Source organism: Oncorhynchus clarkii, chromosome 4, assembly GCF_045791955.1.
Source record: "Oncorhynchus clarkii lewisi isolate Uvic-CL-2024 chromosome 4, UVic_Ocla_1.0, whole genome shotgun sequence".
NCBI classification, from domain to species: domain Eukaryota; kingdom Metazoa; phylum Chordata; class Actinopteri; order Salmoniformes; family Salmonidae; genus Oncorhynchus; species Oncorhynchus clarkii.
Window position 1 is genome coordinate 74,894,755 of NC_092150.1, and position 22,012 is coordinate 74,916,766.

The window sequence follows — 22,012 nt, forward strand, 5'->3', positions numbered from 1 at the left end:
CCTTAGCCGGCCCACAAGAATGGAATAGTCTACCGTATTAAAAGCTTTGGCCAAGTCAATAAAAATAGCAGCACAACGTTGCTTAGAATTAAGGGTAATGGTGACATCATTGAGGACCTTTAATGTTGCAGTGACACATCCATAACCTGAGCGGAAACCAGATTGCTTACCAGAGAGAATACTATAGGCATCAGTCAGTTGATTATTGACAAGTACTTCCAACACTTTTGATAAACTGGGCAAAATAGAAATTGGCCTATAACAGTTAGGATCAGCTTGATCAGAGATTGGCTTGGCGATGATAGGGGCAGCAGCCTTAAAGAAGAAAGGGTCTAAACCATGTTTTTTGGGGGTCAAGTTTAAGGAGCTACTTTAGCACCTTGGACTCAGTGACCAACTGCAGGGAGAAACTTTGTAGTGGGGCATGGGTAAAAGAGAGAGGAGCATTGGGGCTAGTCGCATTAGAAAGGGTGGGAGATGAGGAAATGTTGGACGGGCAAGGAGGCATGGCTGAGTCAAATAGGAATCCTGAATTAATGAAGTGGTGATTTTAAAGAGCTCAGCCATGTGCTTCTTGTCAGTAACAACCACATCATCAACATTAAGGGACATGGACAACTGTGAGAAGGAGGGTTTATTCTCCAGGTCTTTAAAAGTTTTCCAGAACTTCTTGGGGTTAGACCCACAGAGAGAGAACTGCTCCTTAAAGTAACTAACCTTGGCCTTGCGGATAGCCTGAGTGCACTTATTCCTCATTTGCCTGAACGAGAGCCCATCAGCCTGAGTATGCGTGTGCCGAGCCTTTCTCCAAAGGGAATTCTTGAGATGGAGTAACTCTGCAAGATCACGGTCGAACCAGGGGTTGAACGTGTTTTTAATTCAAGATTTTTTTTATGGGGCGTGTTTGTTAACACCACTGAAAATATCAAAAAAGAAGGTCCAAGCATCTTCAAGCTGATTCTATACGAATTTACAGAGGCCAGGTTATGAAGGGAGGCTTGCTCATTAAAGGTTTTTAGCAAGCATCTAAAACAAATCAGGACAGGTCGTTTCTCTGAGCAGCCATTACGAACACAGGCTGTAAAACAGTGATCACTAAGGTCATTACAGAAAACACCAGACTGATACCTATCAGGATTATTTATGAGGATAACATCAAGGAGAGTAGCCTTTTCTGGGTGTTTGGAGTCATACCTTGTGGGATTGGTAATAATCTGAGAAAGCTTTAGGGAGTCCCATTGCTTTAAGACTTGGTCAGGTGGTTTAAGCATGTCCCAGTTTAGGTCACCTAGCAGGACAAATTCAGACTTCGTGTAAGGGGCCAGGAGAGAGCTTAGGTAGGGTACAGACCGGTGCTGATGGAATACGATAACACCCAGCAACAGTCGACAAAGAGCTATTTGAAAGTTAAATGCTTAAAACCAGCAAATCAAATTGTTTGTGGACAGAATTGGTGGAGACAACCGAGCACGGAAGGTGTTCCTTGGTAAAGATTGCCACTCTACCACCTTTGGGAGATTTGTCTTGCAGAACAAGTTATAACCAGAAAGGTTAACATCAGTGTTCAAAGGTAATACGCTTCTAGGTAATAGGTAATAAGATTCTAATGTTAATGTGCAGAAAATCCAGGCTTTTACGAGAGCAGAAATCAGTGAAGCAGATATCAGAGCACAAGTCAGAATTGGGGCTAGCAGCAGTAGATGGGCCAAGGTGTACATGCACATTTCCAGATATCATCAGCAGTAGTATAATCAAGGCACAGCCGAGAACAGGGAGAGCTCTGCAGTGATGATTTATGACATTTGAATGTGCATTCGATGGCAACAAGATCATATTGTATAGCAATTTCATCAGTTAACATGAATACAAAGTGGTTAAAATAGGATGGGAGGCCAAGAGTCTGTGTAATCAATAGAGAGTCAGAGTACCGAGTGTGGGAACAAACATAGTCTGTCCCACGGTTGGGTAAACAAGCAAGTTCATAGTCAACAAAGCATGCAGGAGTCATAAGGCAAATTGCATAAAGCTAGCCATTGTAAGTTCAGAGTCACTCACCCCAACAGTGCGTGTGTGCTGGAGGCGAGCGAAAGCCGGGAGAGAGTGGATAGTGTGGCGAGGGTACCTGCATCCGACTGGGAGACGGGCCAGGGCAGACGGTGAACAGATCGCCAGGTGGAATCTAAGCAGCAGTGCAGCAGGAGTAGGTGTCACACCTACTTTGGATAAGCTTTTTTCTGGAGGCAGATTCCTTGTAGAAAATGCCAGGGGATGGTCTCTGAACAGCGGGAGAGGGCTTCAAAGGCCTCTGGATTTGGGTGGGGTAGGCTGTGAGACTCTCCTGCCATTGCTTTGGCCAAGGCATTGACACCTTTCACGTCACACCACAGTGCTAATTGAAGTTGTATCTGTTCTGTCCTAGCAAGCTTGGTAGCTTATGGACTGCCCCCTTCAATTCAAACCACATTGTTAATGGTATTCAAGGTAGCCATTTGCTTCCAATGGTCCTGGTGCCCTTGTTAAGGTCTACAGAATCAAGAACTTTAGTACCAGGACATTTTAACCAAAAACCCAGTTGCCTCTGCCAGGAAGCTAACACATCAAAGGCCACAAGTGGATCTTCCAGCAGGACAAATAACCCCAAACACTAATCAAAATCCACAAAGAAATGGTTTATTGACCACAACATCAACATATTGCAATGGCCAACTCAGTCTCTGGACTTGAACCCAATTGAAAACCTGTGGTTTGAATTGAAGAGGCCAGATCTGGAAATATTCTGTATGGAGGAATAGTCTAAGATCGTCCCCAATGTGTTTTCCAATCTCATAAAATATTTTAGTAAAAGGCTCAGTGTTGTTATCCTTGTAAGGAGAGGGTGCTAGAGTATTGAAAACAGGGGTGCCAATCATTTTTAGAATAGTTTTTATTACCTGTTGAACAAAATATATTTTTCTGAGCAATTGTATTAGTATAAAATAATGTATTTCCCAATTTTATACAGTCTTTTTTGCTCATCTTTATCAAGGGTGCCAATAATGTTGGACCTGACTGTCTGTTTGGTTAATAAAAGGACTAAACATGAATTCTGTGTATTTTATTTATATTTCTCTCTCTTTCTCTCAGGTGCGAGGATAGCCGAGTACTCCCAGCTGTATGACCAGGTGATGTTTAAAGACCCTCCAGGTCAGGGCTCCAGCAGCCCGGGTCCTCCTGGTTCGCACCATTCCCACCTAGGGCTGGCCTCCTCCCCATCCCTACCTGAGACCTGCTCCTCCCTGGGCCTAGGGCTGGAGGATGACTGGCTCCTCTCCACCTACAGCAACGGGGAGCTGGCCAGCTTTGTGTCGGGGATACGGTCCTCCACCCCCCAGTGCAGGCTCACAGCAGCCTGCTCCGTCCCCACCCTAAAGATCCTACCTCCCTCCCCAGAGACCTCACCCACCCAGCGGTGGAGCTCTTGTGTCTCTGCCCCCAGTGAGAAGGAGGAGCATGTGTACAGTTCTATTAAACGACACACCTCCTTTAACTCCGCCTCCTCTTCCTCGTCCTCCTCTAAACCACCTACCAGCCGCTGCCAGTCTATCTGCTCATTGGGCGACCGGCAGCAGGAGAAGGAGAATGACCTTACCGGGTCCAACCGTGGCCCGGCTGTGGTCCAGAGTTCCTCAGAGAGACTCCATGGTCCCAGTAGTCTGGGCCGGGCTGGTCGGCAGAGCAGCCTCCCGGAGCGGTCCAGTTGCGGTCACGGTCACTCTGACCTCACCCTGCAAGATGGTCAGCAGGTGGTGGTCCTGAACCGTGCCTCCGCGCTGAGCATGCTCACAGCCACCCAGAACTACCTGGCCAACTTCAAGGACAATGGAGACGACGATGATGACGATTACGTGGAGATCCGCTCTGAGGATGAGAGCGAGCGGGATCAGGACTGCTCCGGGCAGCGTAACAACGGTGGTGGTGGTGGTGGCTCCAGAGGGCCAGCCCAGACCCAGAGTCTGCCCTGCACCCCGTCGAGGTCCTCCTGTGGGCTGACGGACCGGGAGCGTCTACAGGAGTACCTCTGGGCGGAGCAGCCGGCACAGCAGAACCAGCCCAACATCGTCCAGTCACTCAGAGAGAAGTTCCAATGCCTCAGCTCCAGTAGCTTTGCCTGAGTTGCCATGACCACCCATAACACACCACCATATGAACATACTAGTAGATGTAGTTTAAGCAGGTCTGTAGCTTTGCCTGTCTCATGACAACAAATAACACTAAACGGCTAGAGGTTTGTTAACAGGGAATGACACACTAAATGGTCAATTCAACACACTACTGTACGCACAACACTACACACCACACAGGTCTTTAGCTTTGCTAGAGTCTTCAGGACAAAAAAGTACCAATATGCATTTTTGCCTGATTCACCGGTACAACGTCACACGCAACATGCAATACTGCAGCTTTGCCAAAGTCACATGGGCAAATTTCAACATATCACAAAACAACATGCCAAATACTGCACTTGAGTAGTCATGGCAACATACTAGTACTACAGAGGCACTCCACCGCCACAGCACTTTTTACAGTCTTCCATGTCAAGCAGATTGACTTCCGTATCTATTTTAGATAAGTTGAAAAATAACTATGAAACGGTCAGTTATCATTTTAGCAAACTGGATGATATTCCTGAGTACAACAGTGTAGCTAGGGGCTCAGAGTGTATGGGCTTAACAACTTAAAGGGAAGCATACAGACCCATCTTTTAGAGATTTTGGAAATTAGTATTCCATGTACTGTACAGATATTTCTGCTAATTTCTGTTATAGTAGTAATAGTAAGAAATAGATAACTATCCATTCATTCTAACTGTTCCCCCTTCAACAAAAATACTGACATCCCAAAAATGTAATTTGGTACACTGCTGCAGTCTGCTAGCATCTCTTGATGAGGAAATGGCACTGGCTGAATTTGAGTTATGTTGCTGTAATTTGCTCTTTTGAACACCATGTCATTTTAGTTAACAACCATCTAATCAAGGTTTTCAACTTTTATTTGAGTTACTTTTTAAAGGTTGTTTTAGCGTATTTAACTTCCTATAGCTGAGCTTACCTCTTATCAGAGGGATGATCCTATGTGACTAGTTGTCAGTGGTACTGTTTTAACTGTGCATAATACAGTGTCAACCAATTTAACACAATCTGTGCAAGCAGCTTAATGAATTTGCAATTAGCTCAGGATTATAGGCTAGGTATGGACAGTTTATCAGCAATAATATAAAGAGGATCCACGTGCCTTTTTAAACATGGAGCCTCCACACATAGTACCTTGCTGTTCATTAGGTTGAGTATATTTTACATTGGGCTGTGGTGATGTAAAGCAGTAGATAGCCTATACCAGTCTTAATATAATGATTGGGTTTTCTCAACCTGCGCAAACGCCTTGGTCATGACTAGGGGATCACGCTTTAAACAGAAAAATCTTAAAATCAAGAGAAAAGTGTGCTGATATTCAATAAGCAGCCGCGATAGGAGTTATCTATTTATTTTGAATCTGTGCGTCTGAAAATGGTAATAAGTACATTTTAGTCTTCTACATACACTACGTAGGTTGAGTGGCATAGTGCATCTTAATAGGAAGAACCTAAAATGTTATTTTATCTTATTCATTTTAAAACGTTTCTAAGAGGGACCATGGAGGAGAGCGTTGAATGAGTGCAGTATTGTGTTTTGATGTACATTTCTCTTCAACCTCACAGAATTTCGGGTCAGATTTTTTGTTTACTTCATGGGACACCCCTCACCTTCACACTACTGATCAGCACCCCACCCTTCCCACTCCCTTTCTAAACACGTTATGCCTGAATATCATACTGATTCATTCAAATATTCACAATAATGTCATGTTAGGGTAGATTGTCACATACATTGAGTTTACTTTTTGTTTTAACTCGGACATCACTGAACAGTTTCAGTAGTGAGGATCCACACTTAGAGAATTTGTTTCATGTTTGATCTCATCAATGTCTCCAACTTACAATGTCTTATTTATTTACAACAACAAAAAACTATTCTTGACCCCCACACATCACTATTATGAACCGCCACAGCCAGTTTGTAAATTTGAATAATAACTTTGTTGGCTTCTTGATGAATTTCGGGACACTTCGGATAAAATTTGGTTCATTTGTTTACTGTGAATGTTACAAAAAAATGTAGTTTTGTTTTACGCACTGTTTGATTATATTTTCCTTATCAAAATAATAAATGAAAAGTTGGAATGCACAATATCATGTAAATGTATCCAAAACAACTTAAAAATATGAAGTATGTTTCTTTTATTCATTGTATATTTGTTTCTCGTGTTTCACTGGTGGGGATTGTCAACCTTCATTGAAATTGAATTGACTCTTGCACTTTTTTTTTTTTTAATTAATTATTTTTATTACGTTTGATTTGTAAACACTTTGTAAAGATGTACATTTTAGGAGAGTTATTCTTGTATGCCATAGGTTTGCTATATGATGATTTAATGTTTAAGTTAAGTGTACTGTAATTTTTTTAAACTGCTAGTTGGCATTGCTCGATAAAACAAATGTATTTGAGGTCATAAATAAAAGACAAAATGGGTTTCCGTGACTTGTTGAACAATTATTCATTGATCAAATACACTTGTGAGCTACCCATGACTGAAAAACCCATGATGGATAATATAAATTCATACACAAGGTTGCATGAGAGCTATTCAGAGCATCAACTGACCAATGATAGACATTATTTTAGCACAAAGACATCCATATAGGCCTAAGCAATACAGTAAGTAAAACAAGTAAGTAATCAAAGACTACTGATAGCTGTGAGAACTACAGATTGTATACAAATTACAGCTGGTTATGTTGTGCCTCATGAGGGTTTTAGGATGAGTTCAAAGTGGATGACCCTGCAGAATCAACTGATATAGAAAACTTACTGGTGACTTGCTGTACTTGTTTTTGGTATGGAAAATGCTTGAGACTACAAGCAAGTGCTACAACACCTGCCAAAGTGATCTGCTACATTTTTTCTAATTTAACCTTTATTTAACTAGGCAAGTCAGTTAAGAACAAATTCTTATTTACAATGACGGCCTACCTACCTCAGCCAAACCCGGACCACGCTGGGCCAATTGTGCGCCGCCCTATGGGACTCCCAATCACGGCTAGATGTGATACAGCCTCGATTTGAACCAGGGACTGTAGTGACACCTCTTGCACTGAGATGCATTGCCTTAGAACGCTGTGCCACTTGAGAACATAAGACTGTCATTACTTCTAGTTAAATAAAGGTTCAATAAAACATTCTAGGCTACTGATTACAAATCAAATGAATCACTATTTAACAATAACAATTGCACAGCCATCGCCACCAACACTATGAAGTGTCCTGTGAAGACCTTGGCCAAATGGACAATTAGACAAGCTCTCCCTCAGTCTTTATAATAGGATTTGACAGTTCTCTGTTGTCCTACAAATTGATACCATCGGTGGTCCAAAGTGAGTGTCATATGCACAGCCAACCAGTAGAGGGCACCCGCCGACCATGAGCAAGACAGCCACAAAAAGGAACAAGGATCTTTGAATGCTGGGAAATGTATTTCATCATATAGCAGTTGAATAAAAAGTGAGAAATGTATATCCTATATACAGTCTTACGCATACATTGGTTTCGTAATGAAAATTATTTTTGTCCGATGCCATTATTGTTTTAAAGTTTAATCTTCTAGAATGTTCTCGTCTATTCTCGGTTCTTAATCTTTACCCAGAAGCCCTGGTTCCCCACCGGTTTACCCATAGTTCATTACTTCGTTTCCTTTCTTCTGTCTCTTTAGCTTGTCCAAGATGTCGTTAATGGATGGAGCGTTAAACGTGTTCGGCACAAGAACGACCGGCGAGTCCGTTCGTTCTCAAAATGGTGAGCTATGTTGTTATCTCTTGGGTCGCAGTTTATGCCATTTGTGTTTTAATCGGTGTCTGCGGGAGAGTGGCGGACGGACTTCAATGGTTAGCTAACTAGCACTCCGCAGCACGTGCGGGAAAAAAATATGCGTCGTTTCGCCTCCCTTTTCCTAAATTTGCAAGATATGTTAATCAACTAGCTACCTACGCATATTGTGTTGCCCACATTAGTATAAAAAGCTGTATAATAAATCAATATTAGCTACATTATCTAACAGTATATTATAGCTAATCCGTGCTAGTTAGGCTTGCTAAATTGCTATATTAGCTAGCTAACGTTGGCTTACTAATACGCATATGTCATTGGCGTTAGGGAGTCGCTAACGCTACCAGCTACCTATCCCTGTGCGCAACATGATTTTCCCCCAAAAAATAGTTCCTAGGCGTTTCCCATTTTTTAGTACCGTTCATTCATCCATCCCAGAATGAACGGCTATGCTAATGGGGGAGAGAGAACACTGTCATTGTCTTGACGGAGCGGCTGGCTTCGTCCACCCCTCCTCATAGAATTGACAGAACAATTTATATCAGTTTGAACAGTTTCGGAATTGTGCTATTGTTTCTAGATTGGTGAACTTAATTGTTGGTAGTTATTTGTAATAATTAATTAGCTAGCTAATACAGATAGTGTAACGTTACTTTTTGTGGCAAGGGAATCAGCTTTGATTGTGTGCCCACGTTTCTTCTGCAGTCATGGCCGCATCATCCATTGCCAACATCGTCAAGAGTTCCCTTGGCCCGGTCGGGCTGGACAAGATGTTGGTGGATGACATCGGGGTAAATACTTGTTGCCAATTATAGTCGCCGCCATCAGTCTCATTGGATATGGCTTGTGTACCATTCAGATTGACGGAATAAATTCTTACAAATGCTCTGTTTAGGACGTGACTATCACCAACGATGGGGCTACCATCCTGAAGCTGCTGGAGGTGGAACACCCAGCAGCCAAGGTGCTGTGTGAACTGGCTGAGCTGCAAGACAAGGAGGTTGGGGATGGGACAACTTCAGTGGTGAGTTCTTCAACAGCTGCGCAGAACAAAGTGAAAGGTTGTCTGATATATTTCTACCTGAAATACTCTTTTTTTTTTTTTTAAATGTTAGATTTCAATTTGATCAAGTAAACATAATTTGGTGGAGGTTGGCCTGAACCTGCCTAGTCACACTCATGGTTCAAATGACCTGCTTCCTGTTTTTAGTACCGCTCATCTGCCTCTACAGATGTTCGGCTATGCTAACGGGATAGAGAGACTGTCCGTCATTGTCTGAAGGGGTTGGGCGGCCTCCATTCCGCCACCTCTATATGAAATAACGGCACATTTATTTATATATAAATAAATGATCTTATTCATTAAATAATCTTCCCTGGCTTATTCATATTGTTATTTCCTTTGTTTTAAAGGTGATCATTGCAGCAGAGCTGCTAAAGAGCGCAGATGAACTGGTGAAGCAGAAGATCCATCCAACTTCAGTCATCAGTGGATACCGCCTGGCCTGCAAGTAAGAATCTTGCCACAGTCTATCCAATTTCCACACCATTGTTTTGCATATTATCAGCCTTTTGAGATCCTTTTCCCCTCCACTCCTGGTTCATTACTTTGTTTACAAGGACAGGGGTGTTTGACTTTGTGTTGCCTGTTAACTGTCTCCAGAATGAATGTGTCAACCAAAGCATAAATTAACTCTAGTGGTTGTTTGGAACGAGTCACCTCTGGTTTCTTTCAATAAGATCATCTTCAATAACACAACTGTAGCTAGCAATTCTAGCACTAATGTGTAAACAAATTGACGGTTGACGAGAGCGGTGTTTCTGTGGATAGCGGAAGAGCATTTGTTGCTATTGACAGATCTGTTTGATTCTAATCTTCTGAAAGTTCTCCACTACAAGACTGAACTGTGAAATTCCTGGTTCTGTAAACAAAGCTCTTAATTTAAGGATCGGGCCCTTTAAATTATTATTTTTTTAAATCTGCCAAAGATGACACTCATCTGCCTGTAGCTCAGGATCTGAAGCAAGAATATGCATATTCTTGATACCATTTGAAATGGAACACTTTGAAGTTTGTGGAAATGTGAAATGAGTGTAGGAGAATATAACACATCTGGTAAAAGATAATACAAAAAAAAAACATGGGAGATCATATTTTTTTCTTCGATCTTTGAAATGGAAGAACAGGGCCATAATATCACTTAGGAGTCTATGTGCAGTTTAGATTTTGGCCACTAGATGGTATCAGTTTTAGACTGGTCCAATGAACCATTGCATTGCTGTTCAAAATGTTGTATCACAGAAGGGGTTCAAACTGTAGAACCTAGTTCCTACATTTGAATATAAAAATTGATTTTATCAAACAAAACTATGCTACATTTTATCTATGGGACCCTCAGGATGACTGAATGTAAGTACATTATTTACCTTCAGAGGTGAATGTATCAAACCAGGTGACGTGATAGTTTTTTGTTTTTGTGCACTCTCCTCAAACAACGACAACATTTTTTCACTGTAATATCTACTGTAATTTTGACAGTGCATTTAGATTAACAAGAATTAAGCTTTCTGCCATCATAAGACATGTCTATGTCCTGGGAAATGTTCTTGTTACTTACATCATGCTAATCACATTAGCGCACGTTAGCTACCTAGCACTACGGACACAACGCTCCCGTAGAGGTTAAAATATCTTTCATTCCCACCAGGGAGGCAGTACGCTACATCAATGAGAACCTGACCATCGCAACAGATGACCTGGGAAGGGAGTGTCTGGTCAACGCAGCCAAGACCTCCATGTCCTCCAAGATCATCGGAGTGTATCCTTTCTTCCAGCTCACTGACTAACCTGAAACCTCCTCTTCCCATACACAGTACCAGCCAAAGTTTGGACACTTACTCATTCAAGGGTTTTTCTTTTTTTTTAAATATATATTCTACATTGTAGAATACTATTGAAGACATCCAAACTATGAAATAACACATATGGAATCATATAGTAACCAAAAAAGTGTTCAACAAATCAAAATATATTTTATATTCTTCAAAGTAGCCACCTGTTGCCTTGACAGCTTTGCACACTCTTGACATTCTCTCACTGTATATCTGTCATTTGCTTTAAAGGATCACATAAGTATGTCTGGGAATTGCTCATGATAAGATGTTATCACGATATTTGGATGCGGATATGATATGCATTGCAATTCTCACGATTTGTATTCCAAACATATAGCTCAGTGTGTTGGCTGAAGAGACGAGAGCATAAAATAAGTTTTTATCAGTCATGAAAATAAGTGCAGCAAACATGTTGGTTTACTCTCATGATAGCACATTTTTGACTTCGATACCAGGTTAAGTATCACTATTTGATCCCAAAACGATACCCCCTTTTTATTTTTTTTATTTTTTTAACTATTCACCGAATGGCACTTGATCCAGACAGATCAACTTGGCTATTGCTCTGTTCAGTCATTGGTTGTCTGAGTTCAATATCATTACAGTTGGGAATTGTTTTTTCACTTTTTAGGCAGCCATGTATGCATTAATTGAATCATTGTACAATCATCTAACACATAAAACAACGGTAATGTATTTGAATGTTAAATCTCTTGATAAACTGGGTAAATCAACTCTATTCACAATACAGGTGAATGCCTATTATTCAATAGGGGTGTGTGCATGCATTGCGTAATTGAGCTTGTTTTAGTTGATTTCATGGGGCTACAGATGACAAACGATCCCTTCCATTCAGGACTTATTTTATTGGGAATTGCTAAGAACATTATTTTAAAGACTCAATCTCTAATGAAAGTGTGGTGTCTAAGAAATGTGACCTCATTCATGAGACAGAATTTGGCTATGGAATCTAGTGGAAACCAGACGATGTGAATGGGTTTTAGTGGCGAGGGAGACTACATGAATTGATTACATTTTTGGTGACAGTCTGCTTTGAATTTTTTTTTTGTGTTAGTTAGCATATCACAACTAAAGTACCAGGGTAGGGAATTGATGTTTGCTTCAGCTGTAAGCTGGCAAGGAAATTTGGCCTACAATTAAAGCTGGAAGCTACCCGTATCAAGTCTATTCACAATGTGTTTTATCCCTAATTACAGTTTCTGTGATGACAAGCAAGTGTAGAGAATAATTTTATCATCTAAACTGCTCTGAAATGTATTTTTCATGACCAAAAATATTGTTTGAAGCTGGTATGCAAAAACTAAACTTAAGAACGGGAAGCTTAGAAATGGCCCACATGGAACAGATCTACCGCTTCTTGGACTTGCTTTCAATGAGTGACAGATTTATAACTCGCGTTTCTATGCATTTGGTCAGGTTACCCAAAAAGTTACATATTGTAGTTTTAAAAAGATGATGAGCAAGCTATAGGATTATTTTTATTTTTTACAGTTTGGCGCAGGTACAGCCGACTAACGCTCTAGCAACAACACATCGTTTTTTACAAATTGATAGTTGGAGTCAAAGTATCGACTAATACCATCCAAAATAATTTTGGACTATTTTTTAAAATTTTATTTCTAATAATGAAATGGTGTCTTGAGCGTCACGTCCTGGTAGCTTTGGTAGGGTTTCAGGCAGACTAGATGCCTAGGCATTGCATCAACCAATGGTTGCATGCCATTTCATCAACTGTGTAGTCATGCATCAGATTGCTACATGGCTAATATGTTAACCTATCCAGGGTTTGTCGGATTTGGCATGCGTCTGCAATGTAGGTCGGCAGGAACTACCACTGAAAGCTGTGAAATCCTACTTCCATCCTATAGAAAAGCTTGAATCCTTGACCGGTGACCGCCTCAGTGATGCAGACTTCTTTGCCAACATGGTGGTGGACGCTACTCTGGCAGTGAAGTTTGTGGATCAGAAGGGTGTGGCGAGGTACCCCATCAACTCCGTTAACGTGCTCAAAGCCCACGGACGCAGCCAGAAGGAGAGCTATCTTGTCAATGGATACGCACTCAATTGCACTGTAGGGTCTCAAGGTACATGTGTAAAACATTGTTGATGGTGACTGCGCCAGTTCCGTAACAGTACAACCATGAAATGACCATCTGATGCAAATGACAGACTCCCATTTAAATTTGCTGCTATGCTTGTTCTTGTTGCGTACGCAGTGATACGCGTGGGAGACAGAAAGCTGGCTTTGAAAAGTAATGGTTGCGGTGCTTCTTGTATGAGCCGTGGCACTATTTTTCTGGCCACACATGCCACCATGACTAGATTTGCTTGTTAGGCAGATCTATATGATAAAGATTTTGTGTTAATGAATTTTTATTGTATAGGTTAATCCTGGCTTGGGACAGTAGTAGGCTAATATTACAGATAGAAATGTCATGAATAGAGCAGCTGACATGATTCCTCATTCTCTGTCAGGCAGGTTTGCTCTATGTAAAATAGATTTCCATCTGTACATTTAACATTCCCTAATGAGCAAGGGGAATCAGTAATTGTGTGGGGTTAGGTTTATCTTGACCAGGGTTAAGATTCTCTGCTGTTCAATAGTGTGATGGCTGGATCTGATCCCCCTGTAGGCATGGTGAAGCGTTTGACCAACGCCAAGGTGGCGTGTCTGGACTTCAGCCTGCAGAAGACCAAGATGAAGATGGGAGTCCAGGTCCTCATCAATGACCCAGAGAAACTAGACCAGATCAGACAGAGGTACGTTGGACATGTCAAACAGAGGCTATTTGTACGAGACCTACTGTTTTAAATCAAGCCTTGCCACATGCATGACAACGTAAGACTATTCCCATTTAAATTTGCTGCTATACTTGTTCAGTGGTGTTAGCAGTGATACGCGTGGGAGAAATAATTCTGCCCCAGAGTTCAGGCTGCAGCTCTTCCCTGAGCTGTAATATGACTACTTTGGGCTGGACAACAGTTATTTTCTAAAGACAGGGTGATTTGTTCATGTCATCATGGCTTGTTGAGAGACATACACAGGGTTTGTACAAGAGACACACAATGTCTTCATGTTGATTTTGCTGTTCCAGGGAGTCTGACATCACCAAAGAGAGGATTCAGAAGATTCTGGCGTCTGGTGCTAACGTCATCCTGACAACTGGGGGCATCGATGACATGTGCCTCAAGTACTTTGTGGACGTGGGAGCTATGGCTATCAGGAGGGTCCTCAAGCGGGACCTCAAACGCATCGCCAAGGCAACGGGAGGTAAGCTACAGGTTTTGTTTACCTTTTGATAAATGTCATAACCGTTCAGGTCAACACAAGTTCTGAAACTGTCTTCTCTTTTTCAGTGAGTGATTGAAACTATTTTCTGAAAGCAACCATGTTTGTTTCCAGTTAGCTTGTTACCCAGAATTGAGTCGTTTTTTTTCTGTTTGTCCCTCAGCCACCATCTGCCCATCCCTGTCTAACCTGGAGGGAGAGGAGACGTTTGAGACAGCCATGTTGGGCCACTGTGAGGAGGTGGTGCAGGAGCGTGTGTGTGACGATGAGCTCATCCTGGTCAAAAAGTAAGAACTGGAACTGAAGTCTTATTCTCATCACACATTTTTTGATCATGTACAACCTTCTTACATATCTTTACCAATGTTTTGATCATGTACAACCTTCTTACATATCTTTACCAATGTTTTGATCATGTACAACCTTCTTACATATCTTTACCAATGTTTTGCTTTAGCACTTTTATTTGTACCATTCTTTTCTCTCTATCCCCTGTTACTATTCACGTCTCCGTCTTTTCCTTTTCTCCTCCGTTCTTCTCTTAGTACCAAGGCCCGTACCTGCGCCTCCATCATCCTGCGTGGGGCCAATGACTTCATGTGTGACGAGATGGAGCGGTCCCTGCATGATGCTCTGTGTGTGGTTAAGAGGGTGCTGGAGTCCAAGTCTGTTGTACCAGGAGGTGGTGCTGTGGAGGCAGCCCTGTCCATCTACCTGGAGAACTATGCCACTAGTATGGTAAAGAAATACACCTGGGAATCACTGCTTCTTTATCTCTGTCCTGATTGTCTAGATGGGATCAGAGGTATTGTTGCTTTTGAAACCCATCAAGTTTCATGGGTTTTCCCATATGGAAACAATACATTTTGTTTTCCATTTTTTTAAACCGAATTAAAGATGTGAAGTGTCCTAAATGATTGGGGGGGGATATTGTTTTGTGTGATCTGTGAATGTCTTGTCCATTCCCAGGGTTCTCGTGAGCAGCTGGCCATAGCAGAGTTTGCCCGTTCCCTCCTGGTCATTCCCAAGACCCTGGCTGTGAACGCTGCTCAGGACTCCACTGACCTGGTCGCCAAGCTCCGAGCCTTCCACAACGAGGCCCAGGTCAACCCCGAACGCAAAAACCTCAAATGGTCAGTGTGCTACGTCACTAGATATGAATTTCAACATGCGTGTTGATGCCATTCAGCTTGAGACCCGTTTGGTCAAGTTTTACTACAAGGATGCATAACATTCCCATTTTAAATTTGCTGCTATACCTGATCAGTGGTGTATGCAGTGATACGCGTGGGAGAAAGCATGCTGGCCCAGAGTGGAGACTGCAGTTTTCCCTGAGCTGTAATGCCACTACTCTGGCCTGGACATTTTTAATGTCACAATGGTTTGCGTATTCTGCTTTGATATCAGTTCATCACAGCTTAACATGTTGTAGCTTCAAGTGCCAGCAGTTTACAATGCAGTAGCTCTGCATCCCAGCTTTCAAACCCTGTTCCTGGAGAGCTACCCTCCTGAAGGCTTTTGTTCCAACCCCAGTTGGAACTAACCTGATTCAGATTATCAACCAGCTCATTATTAGTCTGGTGCACTAGATTAGGGTTGGTAGCTCTCCAGGAACGGAGTTGGAGAGCCCAGCTCTACATTGGTGTGGCTGTGACGTGTTTCTAATTATCTTCTCCCCTAAAGGATTGGTCTGGACCTGGTGAATGGTAAACCCAGGGACAACAAGCAGGCTGGTGTGTACGAGCCCACCATGGTGAAGACCAAGAGCCTCAAGTTTGCCACAGAGGCCGCCATCACTATCCTCCGTATCGATGACCTCATCAAGTTGTTCCCAGACCAGAAGGAGGGTGGGCCTTCGTACCAGGACGCCGTTGCATCAGGACAGATGGACGGGTAGACATTCCTGTATCCTGTAACTGGTTCCAGTTCTGGAATCTGCCCTGGGTTTCTTAGATCCCAAATGTGGTTCTGGTCCGCTTGGCTTTGTCTCTGTATTTATACATACAAGCTCTTGGCTGTTCCGTCATAGGTTGTGCACTCTGCTTGTTCCCATGTGGTAACCTGTTTAATCTGGGAAATGTAACTGATTCTGTTGGACACAAATAAACCCTGCTGGATTATTCTGGTCTGTATTATTATAAAACAAACATGTAGTTGTCAGAGCAAATCAAACTACATCATCTTGAAAAAGCACAAGTTCAGTTCATCTATTCTGTATTGGAAAGTGGACAGGTAAACAGTACATTCATACCTATAACAGGATACTGCACGCTAAGGTACTGCAAGTTTACGCCGTCTTTGGGCACTTGTATATTTAAGGAAGGCTGCTGTCTTAAACCACGTTCTACAGTTCATAGAGCATTAAGGTACATTGCTGTCATTCCATGAGAGAACAGGACAAAGAGGAAGGCTGAATTCTCATTAGGTTGGGTGTGAACAAGTCCAGTCATGTAAACCAGTTGATAGTTATTTGCTGATGGAAAAAAGACTAGCATATGTTGCCCAATGACTAGGTTCACACAGGCAGAAATAATTTTGCTTCTAAACCTTATACGTTCCAATACATATGCTATGGAAAATGAAGGACCAGTATTGGATGGTCCACAATAGAGACCGTTGCTGCTTTCTTCACCTAATTACATAATTTTCAGTGGAGTGACAATCTAATAACCACCACTGCTGAAACAAGTTGTGTAATAAAGCATTCTAAACGTTCCCTTTAAGACCAATATGGTGATCCTGAATGCAGCATCGGTGTACTTGTATTCAGTCACACCCTTTCTACACACATGGCAATGCCCATCCCTCCCCCAATGCAGAGAGAAGCCACACCCCTCTGACCACCAGTCCTCTGGAGCGCGTGCAGTAGGGTCACCAGAACCCGGCAGCCAGACATGCCTATGGGGTGTCCCAGGGAGATGGCACCTCCAGTCACATTCACCTGTATAGGGGAGAGAGACCAAAGATGTGGAATTCAACTGTTTGCCCCAAACAATAGTGTTGAAATAATGGTTCATCAAGTTACCTTATCTGGGTTGAGTCCAAGCTCTTTCACTACAGCGATGGACTGGGCAGCGAACGCTTCATTTATCTCAAACAGGTCCACTTGATCCAGCTGCCAACCGGCCTTCGCAACCTGGTAAAGAATCAGTGAACATTCTTTCAAATGAAAAGAATTATATACTACAGGCATTCAAGAGTTATACACATCGGAACATTTGCTGATTGGTTCTCACCGCTTTCCTGATGGCTGGGATAGGCCCAGTTCCCATGATTGCCGGGTCAAGGCCGGCTTGAGCCCAGGAGGTGATTCTGGCCATTGGCTTGAGGCCTCGCTTCTGCGCTTCTGATTGGCTCATTAGAACAGTTGCTGCAGCTCCATCATTTATACCTGAGGGAATACATGGCAATTAATATAACACAAAAAAAATTGTTTGGCGGTATGCAACTCTGTGTATCCCACCTGAAATATGTCAAGGTTATGACCATGTAGAATCTAGATCACTGCCAGGAGAAACAGCAGACATAATGTAATTGGAATGGTCAACTGGTAACCTTCCAAAGGATAATTAAGTTGAGAGAGATCAGTGACATCACAGTGCGTCAAGGATGAGTGCCCCCTGCGTACCTGACGCGTTGCCGGGGGTGACGGTGCCGCTGCCGTCCTTTAGGAAGCAGGGCCTGAGTTTAGTCATGGCTTCCATGTTACTGCCATGGCGAGGAAACTCGTCTGCTTTCACCTCCACTGGGCCTGAGGAGAGCGGAATGTTACAATATAGTTCATGAAACATCTACATTCGTAATAATCATTTAATTAAGCAGAGAAATAATAGGTGTTGGTCATCTAATTCACTTCTAAGGAATGGTGGTTAGCGATATAAGAACCATTGGGTCATGAACCCAGACGTAAGTGATTTGAGGTCTCGGGGTTCATAAACCAGCACAACAAATTCCTTGCCTTTTCTGGACGGCACCATGACCGGAACAATCTCCTGATCGAAATGTCCTGCTTTCTGGGCAGCCTCGGTCCTGTTCTGGGATTGGGCGGCAAACTGGTCCTGAGCCTCGCGACTCACACCCCAATGCTTAGCCACATTCTCAGCTACATCCAGAAAATGAAGACAACATTCCCTACTGGATTAAGACACCCCAATGTTCCTCCTTATTGAACTGAAAAATATCAGTTACATTGTGTAAGATGAATAAAGTTCATATTCAGTTAAGAGTCATTAACACAATGTTTAGCATATTTTCCTTTCTGCAATATACCTGAATTCCAGTGTTCTGTTTGTGACATAGGTTGATGGTCACTAGACCATGAATTAAACTCATATCTGTTGATAGTGATTGACGCCAAACAGGAGGTACAAGGACCCGAGGACACCGATTCTGTGAAACACTGATTCTGTAGCAGCTGACAACATCAATGTATTTTGACTTCCTACAAGCCTCTCGGGCTGGTGTTTAGGTAACACTTGGTGCCGTCTGATTAGAATATAAAGGGCCTGTCTCCAAAAGGCCAGCTAGACATTTTCTCTGCTTTGGTGCAACCGGATTCATATGTGATTAATATTATCAGCGACTGCTCTCCTTTTCACCTGGAATCTCCCATTACACATTGATATCAATAACTCTAACTCTGGTCCCCTGACCTGTGATGCCCATGTGGTAGCAGTGGAAAGCATCAGTCAGTCCATCAGCGATGATAGAATCCTGCATGGTGGTGTCACCCATCTTTACTCCAGCCCGCATCTGCACTGTGTGGGGAGCCTGGGGGTCAAAGGGGAAAGAGTAATTGCCGATTAATGGGGACATTTGGTAGAATGGTATTGATTTCACCCCATCTTTCTCTCACTTACACCCGCCTTCCTCTCTCGCCTTCTCTCCATCATCTCTCATATCCCTCCATCTTACCTGGCTCATGCTCTCCATGCCTCCAGCCACCACCACGGTTGACTCTCCAGTCTGGATGGACTGAACGCCCAGACACACTGCCTTCAGCCCAGATCCACACACCATCTGGCAGCTCCAGGCAGGCACTGGGTAGGGGATACCTGCCGCAACACTGGCCTGACGGGCTGGGTTCTGCCCATGACCTGGGGAGGAGAGGAGATTAGAGGAAAGGATTGGGAGCGTGAGATGTGAATGATTGCAAGAGAGATATCAGAGGCTTAGAATGGCTAGTACACTAGTTCAGTGGTTCCCAACCAGGGGTACGAAACTCAGCAAAAAAAGAAACGTCATCTCACTGTCAACTGCGTTTATTTTCAGCAAACTTAACATGTAAATATTTGTATGAACATAACATGATTCAACAACTGAGACATAAACTGAACAGGTTCCACAGATAGACTAACGTAAATTGAATAATGTGTCCCTGAACAAAGTGTGGGTCAAAATCAAAAGTAACAGTCAGTATCTGGTGTGGCCACCAGCTGCATTCAGTACTGCAGTGCATCTCCTCCTCATGGACTGCACCAGATTTGCCAGTTCTTGCTGTGAGATGTTACCCCACTCTTCCACCAAGGCACCTGCAAGTTCCCGGACATTTCTGTGGGGAATGGCCCTAGCCCTCACCCTCCGATCCAACAGATCCCAGACGTGCTCAATGGGATTGAGATCCGGGCTCTTCGTTGGCCATTGGCAGAACACTGACATTCCTGTCTTAGGCGTCTCACATTGCAATTTATTGCCCAGGCCACATCTGCAGTCCTCATGCCTCCTTGCAGCACGCCTTGCAGAACGTTCACGCAGATGAGCAGGGACCCTGGGAATCTTTCTTTTGGTGTTTTTCAGAGTCAGTAGAAAGGCCTCTTTAGTGTCCTACGTTTTCATAACTGTGACATTAATTGCCTACCGTCTAAGCTGTTAGTGTCTTAACGACCGTTCCACAGGTGCATGTTCATTCATTGGTTATGGTTCATTGAACAAGCATGGGAAACAGTGTTTAAACACTTTACAATGAAGATCTGTGAAGTTATTTGGATTTTTACAAATTATCTTTGAAAGACAGGGTCCTGAAAAAGGGACGTTTCTTTTTTTGCTGAGTTTAGAACCCCTGGGGGTACTCGACCCATCCACAGGGGGTAATTGAAGATGCACATGAGGGGATACTATAGGGGAACTCCGGGCAGTGCAAAAATCCATTGATGGTACAGTAACCGAAAAAGGTTGAGAACCACTGCACTTAAATTTGTCATTTAGGAGACACTCTAATCCAGAGCAATTTACAGTAGTGAGAGCATATATTTTTGTACTTTATCATACTGGTCCCCTGTGGCAATCGAACCCACAACCCTGGTGTTGCAAGCACCATGCTCTACCAACTGAGCCACATGGAACTATTAACTAAGTAGCTAGCAGGTCAGCGCTGATAAACAGCTATAATAAACAGACTGGGTTCCGTTCCAGGTGGTCTTTACCTGCTGTCAGAACGTGCCCCATGATGACCTCAGACACCGCCTCAGGCTTAAGGTTGGCTCTCTTCAGGACATCCTTGATCACCACAGAGCACAGATCTTGGAGGGGCACGGTTGACAGAGAACCATTGAAAGACCCTGTGAAACAGAATAATAAAGTTGAGAAATAACGTTATATTCAGTATCCACAAAAAGAGCAGGGCATTGATTGCTTTATAACGGGTAGCTGGGTTTTGAGAAATGCACTTGGCCATTAGTACTGATTCCATGGTGTGACAGCACTCTCCAACTGCATTACATCAGACAACAAGATAACAGACATTATCATCAACAAATGTATTGATTGATTAAAGGTTGCAAAGACACCGTCCAACTAAAATACGCCCAACCCCATTCGGTTTGATCTCCAGCCTATCGCCAATACTGTAGCTGCGGGTCCATGGTACTATGACCAACAGCCAATCGCTGTTTCGAGAATCTGGGCAGAGGGTGAGGCAACCAATCAAGGCTCAGCATAAGCGAACCATTGAAAATCCTGGTCAGGAGGTAGCTCGCGACAATGAACGACAGTAATGGTCTGTTCAATTCATAGGTTCAAAAACATTAAAACATGTTGTTGAACAAATAAGAACATTGTCAAAACCAGGACTGGAAAAATGTGCACGATCGTTCAAGGAACGTCAGCATCGCTACAAAACCAATCTCGTGTGATAAGGAAATGCAACAAATAAATATACATACAGGCAATTCTTATTGATACAGGTAGCCAGCTATGTTGAAAAATATTGCCTTAGTGTGGAATCAGACAGATTCAGAACGTATTTACCAATGGGGGTCCTTGCAGCAGAAACGATGACAACAGACTCAGTGTTCATATTGACAGCTAGCTGGTAATCCTTCAGATTTCACCGTGTGCTGCTCGGTCTCTTGTGTCTTCCGTGTTAGAGTGGCCGGCTTGCTATCTGTCTGAAACACTGAACTTGTAAATGGACTCAAGCATGTTGATTCATTTGAATGACAAAAGAGATCCTCCTTCGGCAAGCATCACGAAGATCCCTGGCAGTAGCAGGGACAGATATTTGACGAAAGCACCACCCAATGGCTAGGAGGACTTCAGACATGATTTTGGCAGCCACACAGGCTTTGAAGCAATGTCTCTTTTGTCATTCAAATGAATCAGACTAGTAGCTCAGTCTGTACACCATGCTGGCATCAATGGCGTACCACACACCCCCTGATGCCAGCATGGTGTAGACAGACATTGCTTTCCCCAGATAGCATATGCTCACGTCATAAACCATGGAAAAACTAATTATAATTACAGGAAATTAGCTATAAAACTGCAACATTTTCTCAGCCTCATGGCAAAATGTGTAGAATAGCAGGAAATTTGTTTTAAAAATGCAAAAATCCCAGCCACATTGCACACTTTT

The 22,012-nt window shown here is 42.9% G+C and overlaps 3 protein-coding genes across 4 annotated transcripts in view; 2 read left to right on the top strand and 1 right to left on the bottom strand.

Annotated features, from left to right (window-relative positions):
* LOC139407277 (pleckstrin homology domain-containing family G member 1) overlaps positions 1-6,614 on the top strand; it is a 93,497-nt gene extending 86,883 nt beyond the window's left edge. For both annotated transcript variants that reach the window (XM_071150917.1, XM_071150916.1), the window contains exon 17: positions 3,124-6,614. In XM_071150917.1, the coding sequence (XP_071007018.1) occupies positions 3,124-4,151 (1,028 nt within the window). In that variant the 3' untranslated portion in view covers positions 4,152-6,614. The remainder of the gene's footprint in view (positions 1-3,123) is intronic.
* Positions 6,615-7,656: 1,042 nt separating this feature from the next.
* LOC139407279 (t-complex 1) lies at positions 7,657-16,280 on the top strand. Its single transcript, XM_071150919.1, has 12 exons — positions 7,657-7,925; positions 8,661-8,746; positions 8,851-8,979; positions 9,369-9,466; positions 10,664-10,774; positions 12,774-12,955; positions 13,505-13,631; positions 13,967-14,142; positions 14,324-14,447; positions 14,706-14,898; positions 15,130-15,293; positions 15,844-16,280. The coding sequence occupies exons 1-12, from the start codon at positions 7,853-7,855 to the stop codon at positions 16,055-16,057; spliced, it is 1,677 nt and encodes a 558-aa protein (XP_071007020.1). The 5' UTR covers positions 7,657-7,852; the 3' UTR covers positions 16,058-16,280.
* On the bottom strand, positions 15,338-21,662 carry LOC139407280 (acetyl-CoA acetyltransferase 2). Its single transcript, XM_071150920.1, has 9 exons — positions 21,406-21,662; positions 20,583-20,717; positions 19,075-19,256; positions 18,813-18,930; positions 18,119-18,262; positions 17,789-17,911; positions 17,397-17,551; positions 17,186-17,296; positions 15,338-17,101 (listed from the first exon to the last, which is right to left on the bottom strand). The coding sequence occupies exons 1-9, from the start codon at positions 21,452-21,454 to the stop codon at positions 16,931-16,933; spliced, it is 1,188 nt and encodes a 395-aa protein (XP_071007021.1). The 5' UTR covers positions 21,455-21,662; the 3' UTR covers positions 15,338-16,930.
* Between the last annotated feature and the right edge of the window lie 350 nt (positions 21,663-22,012).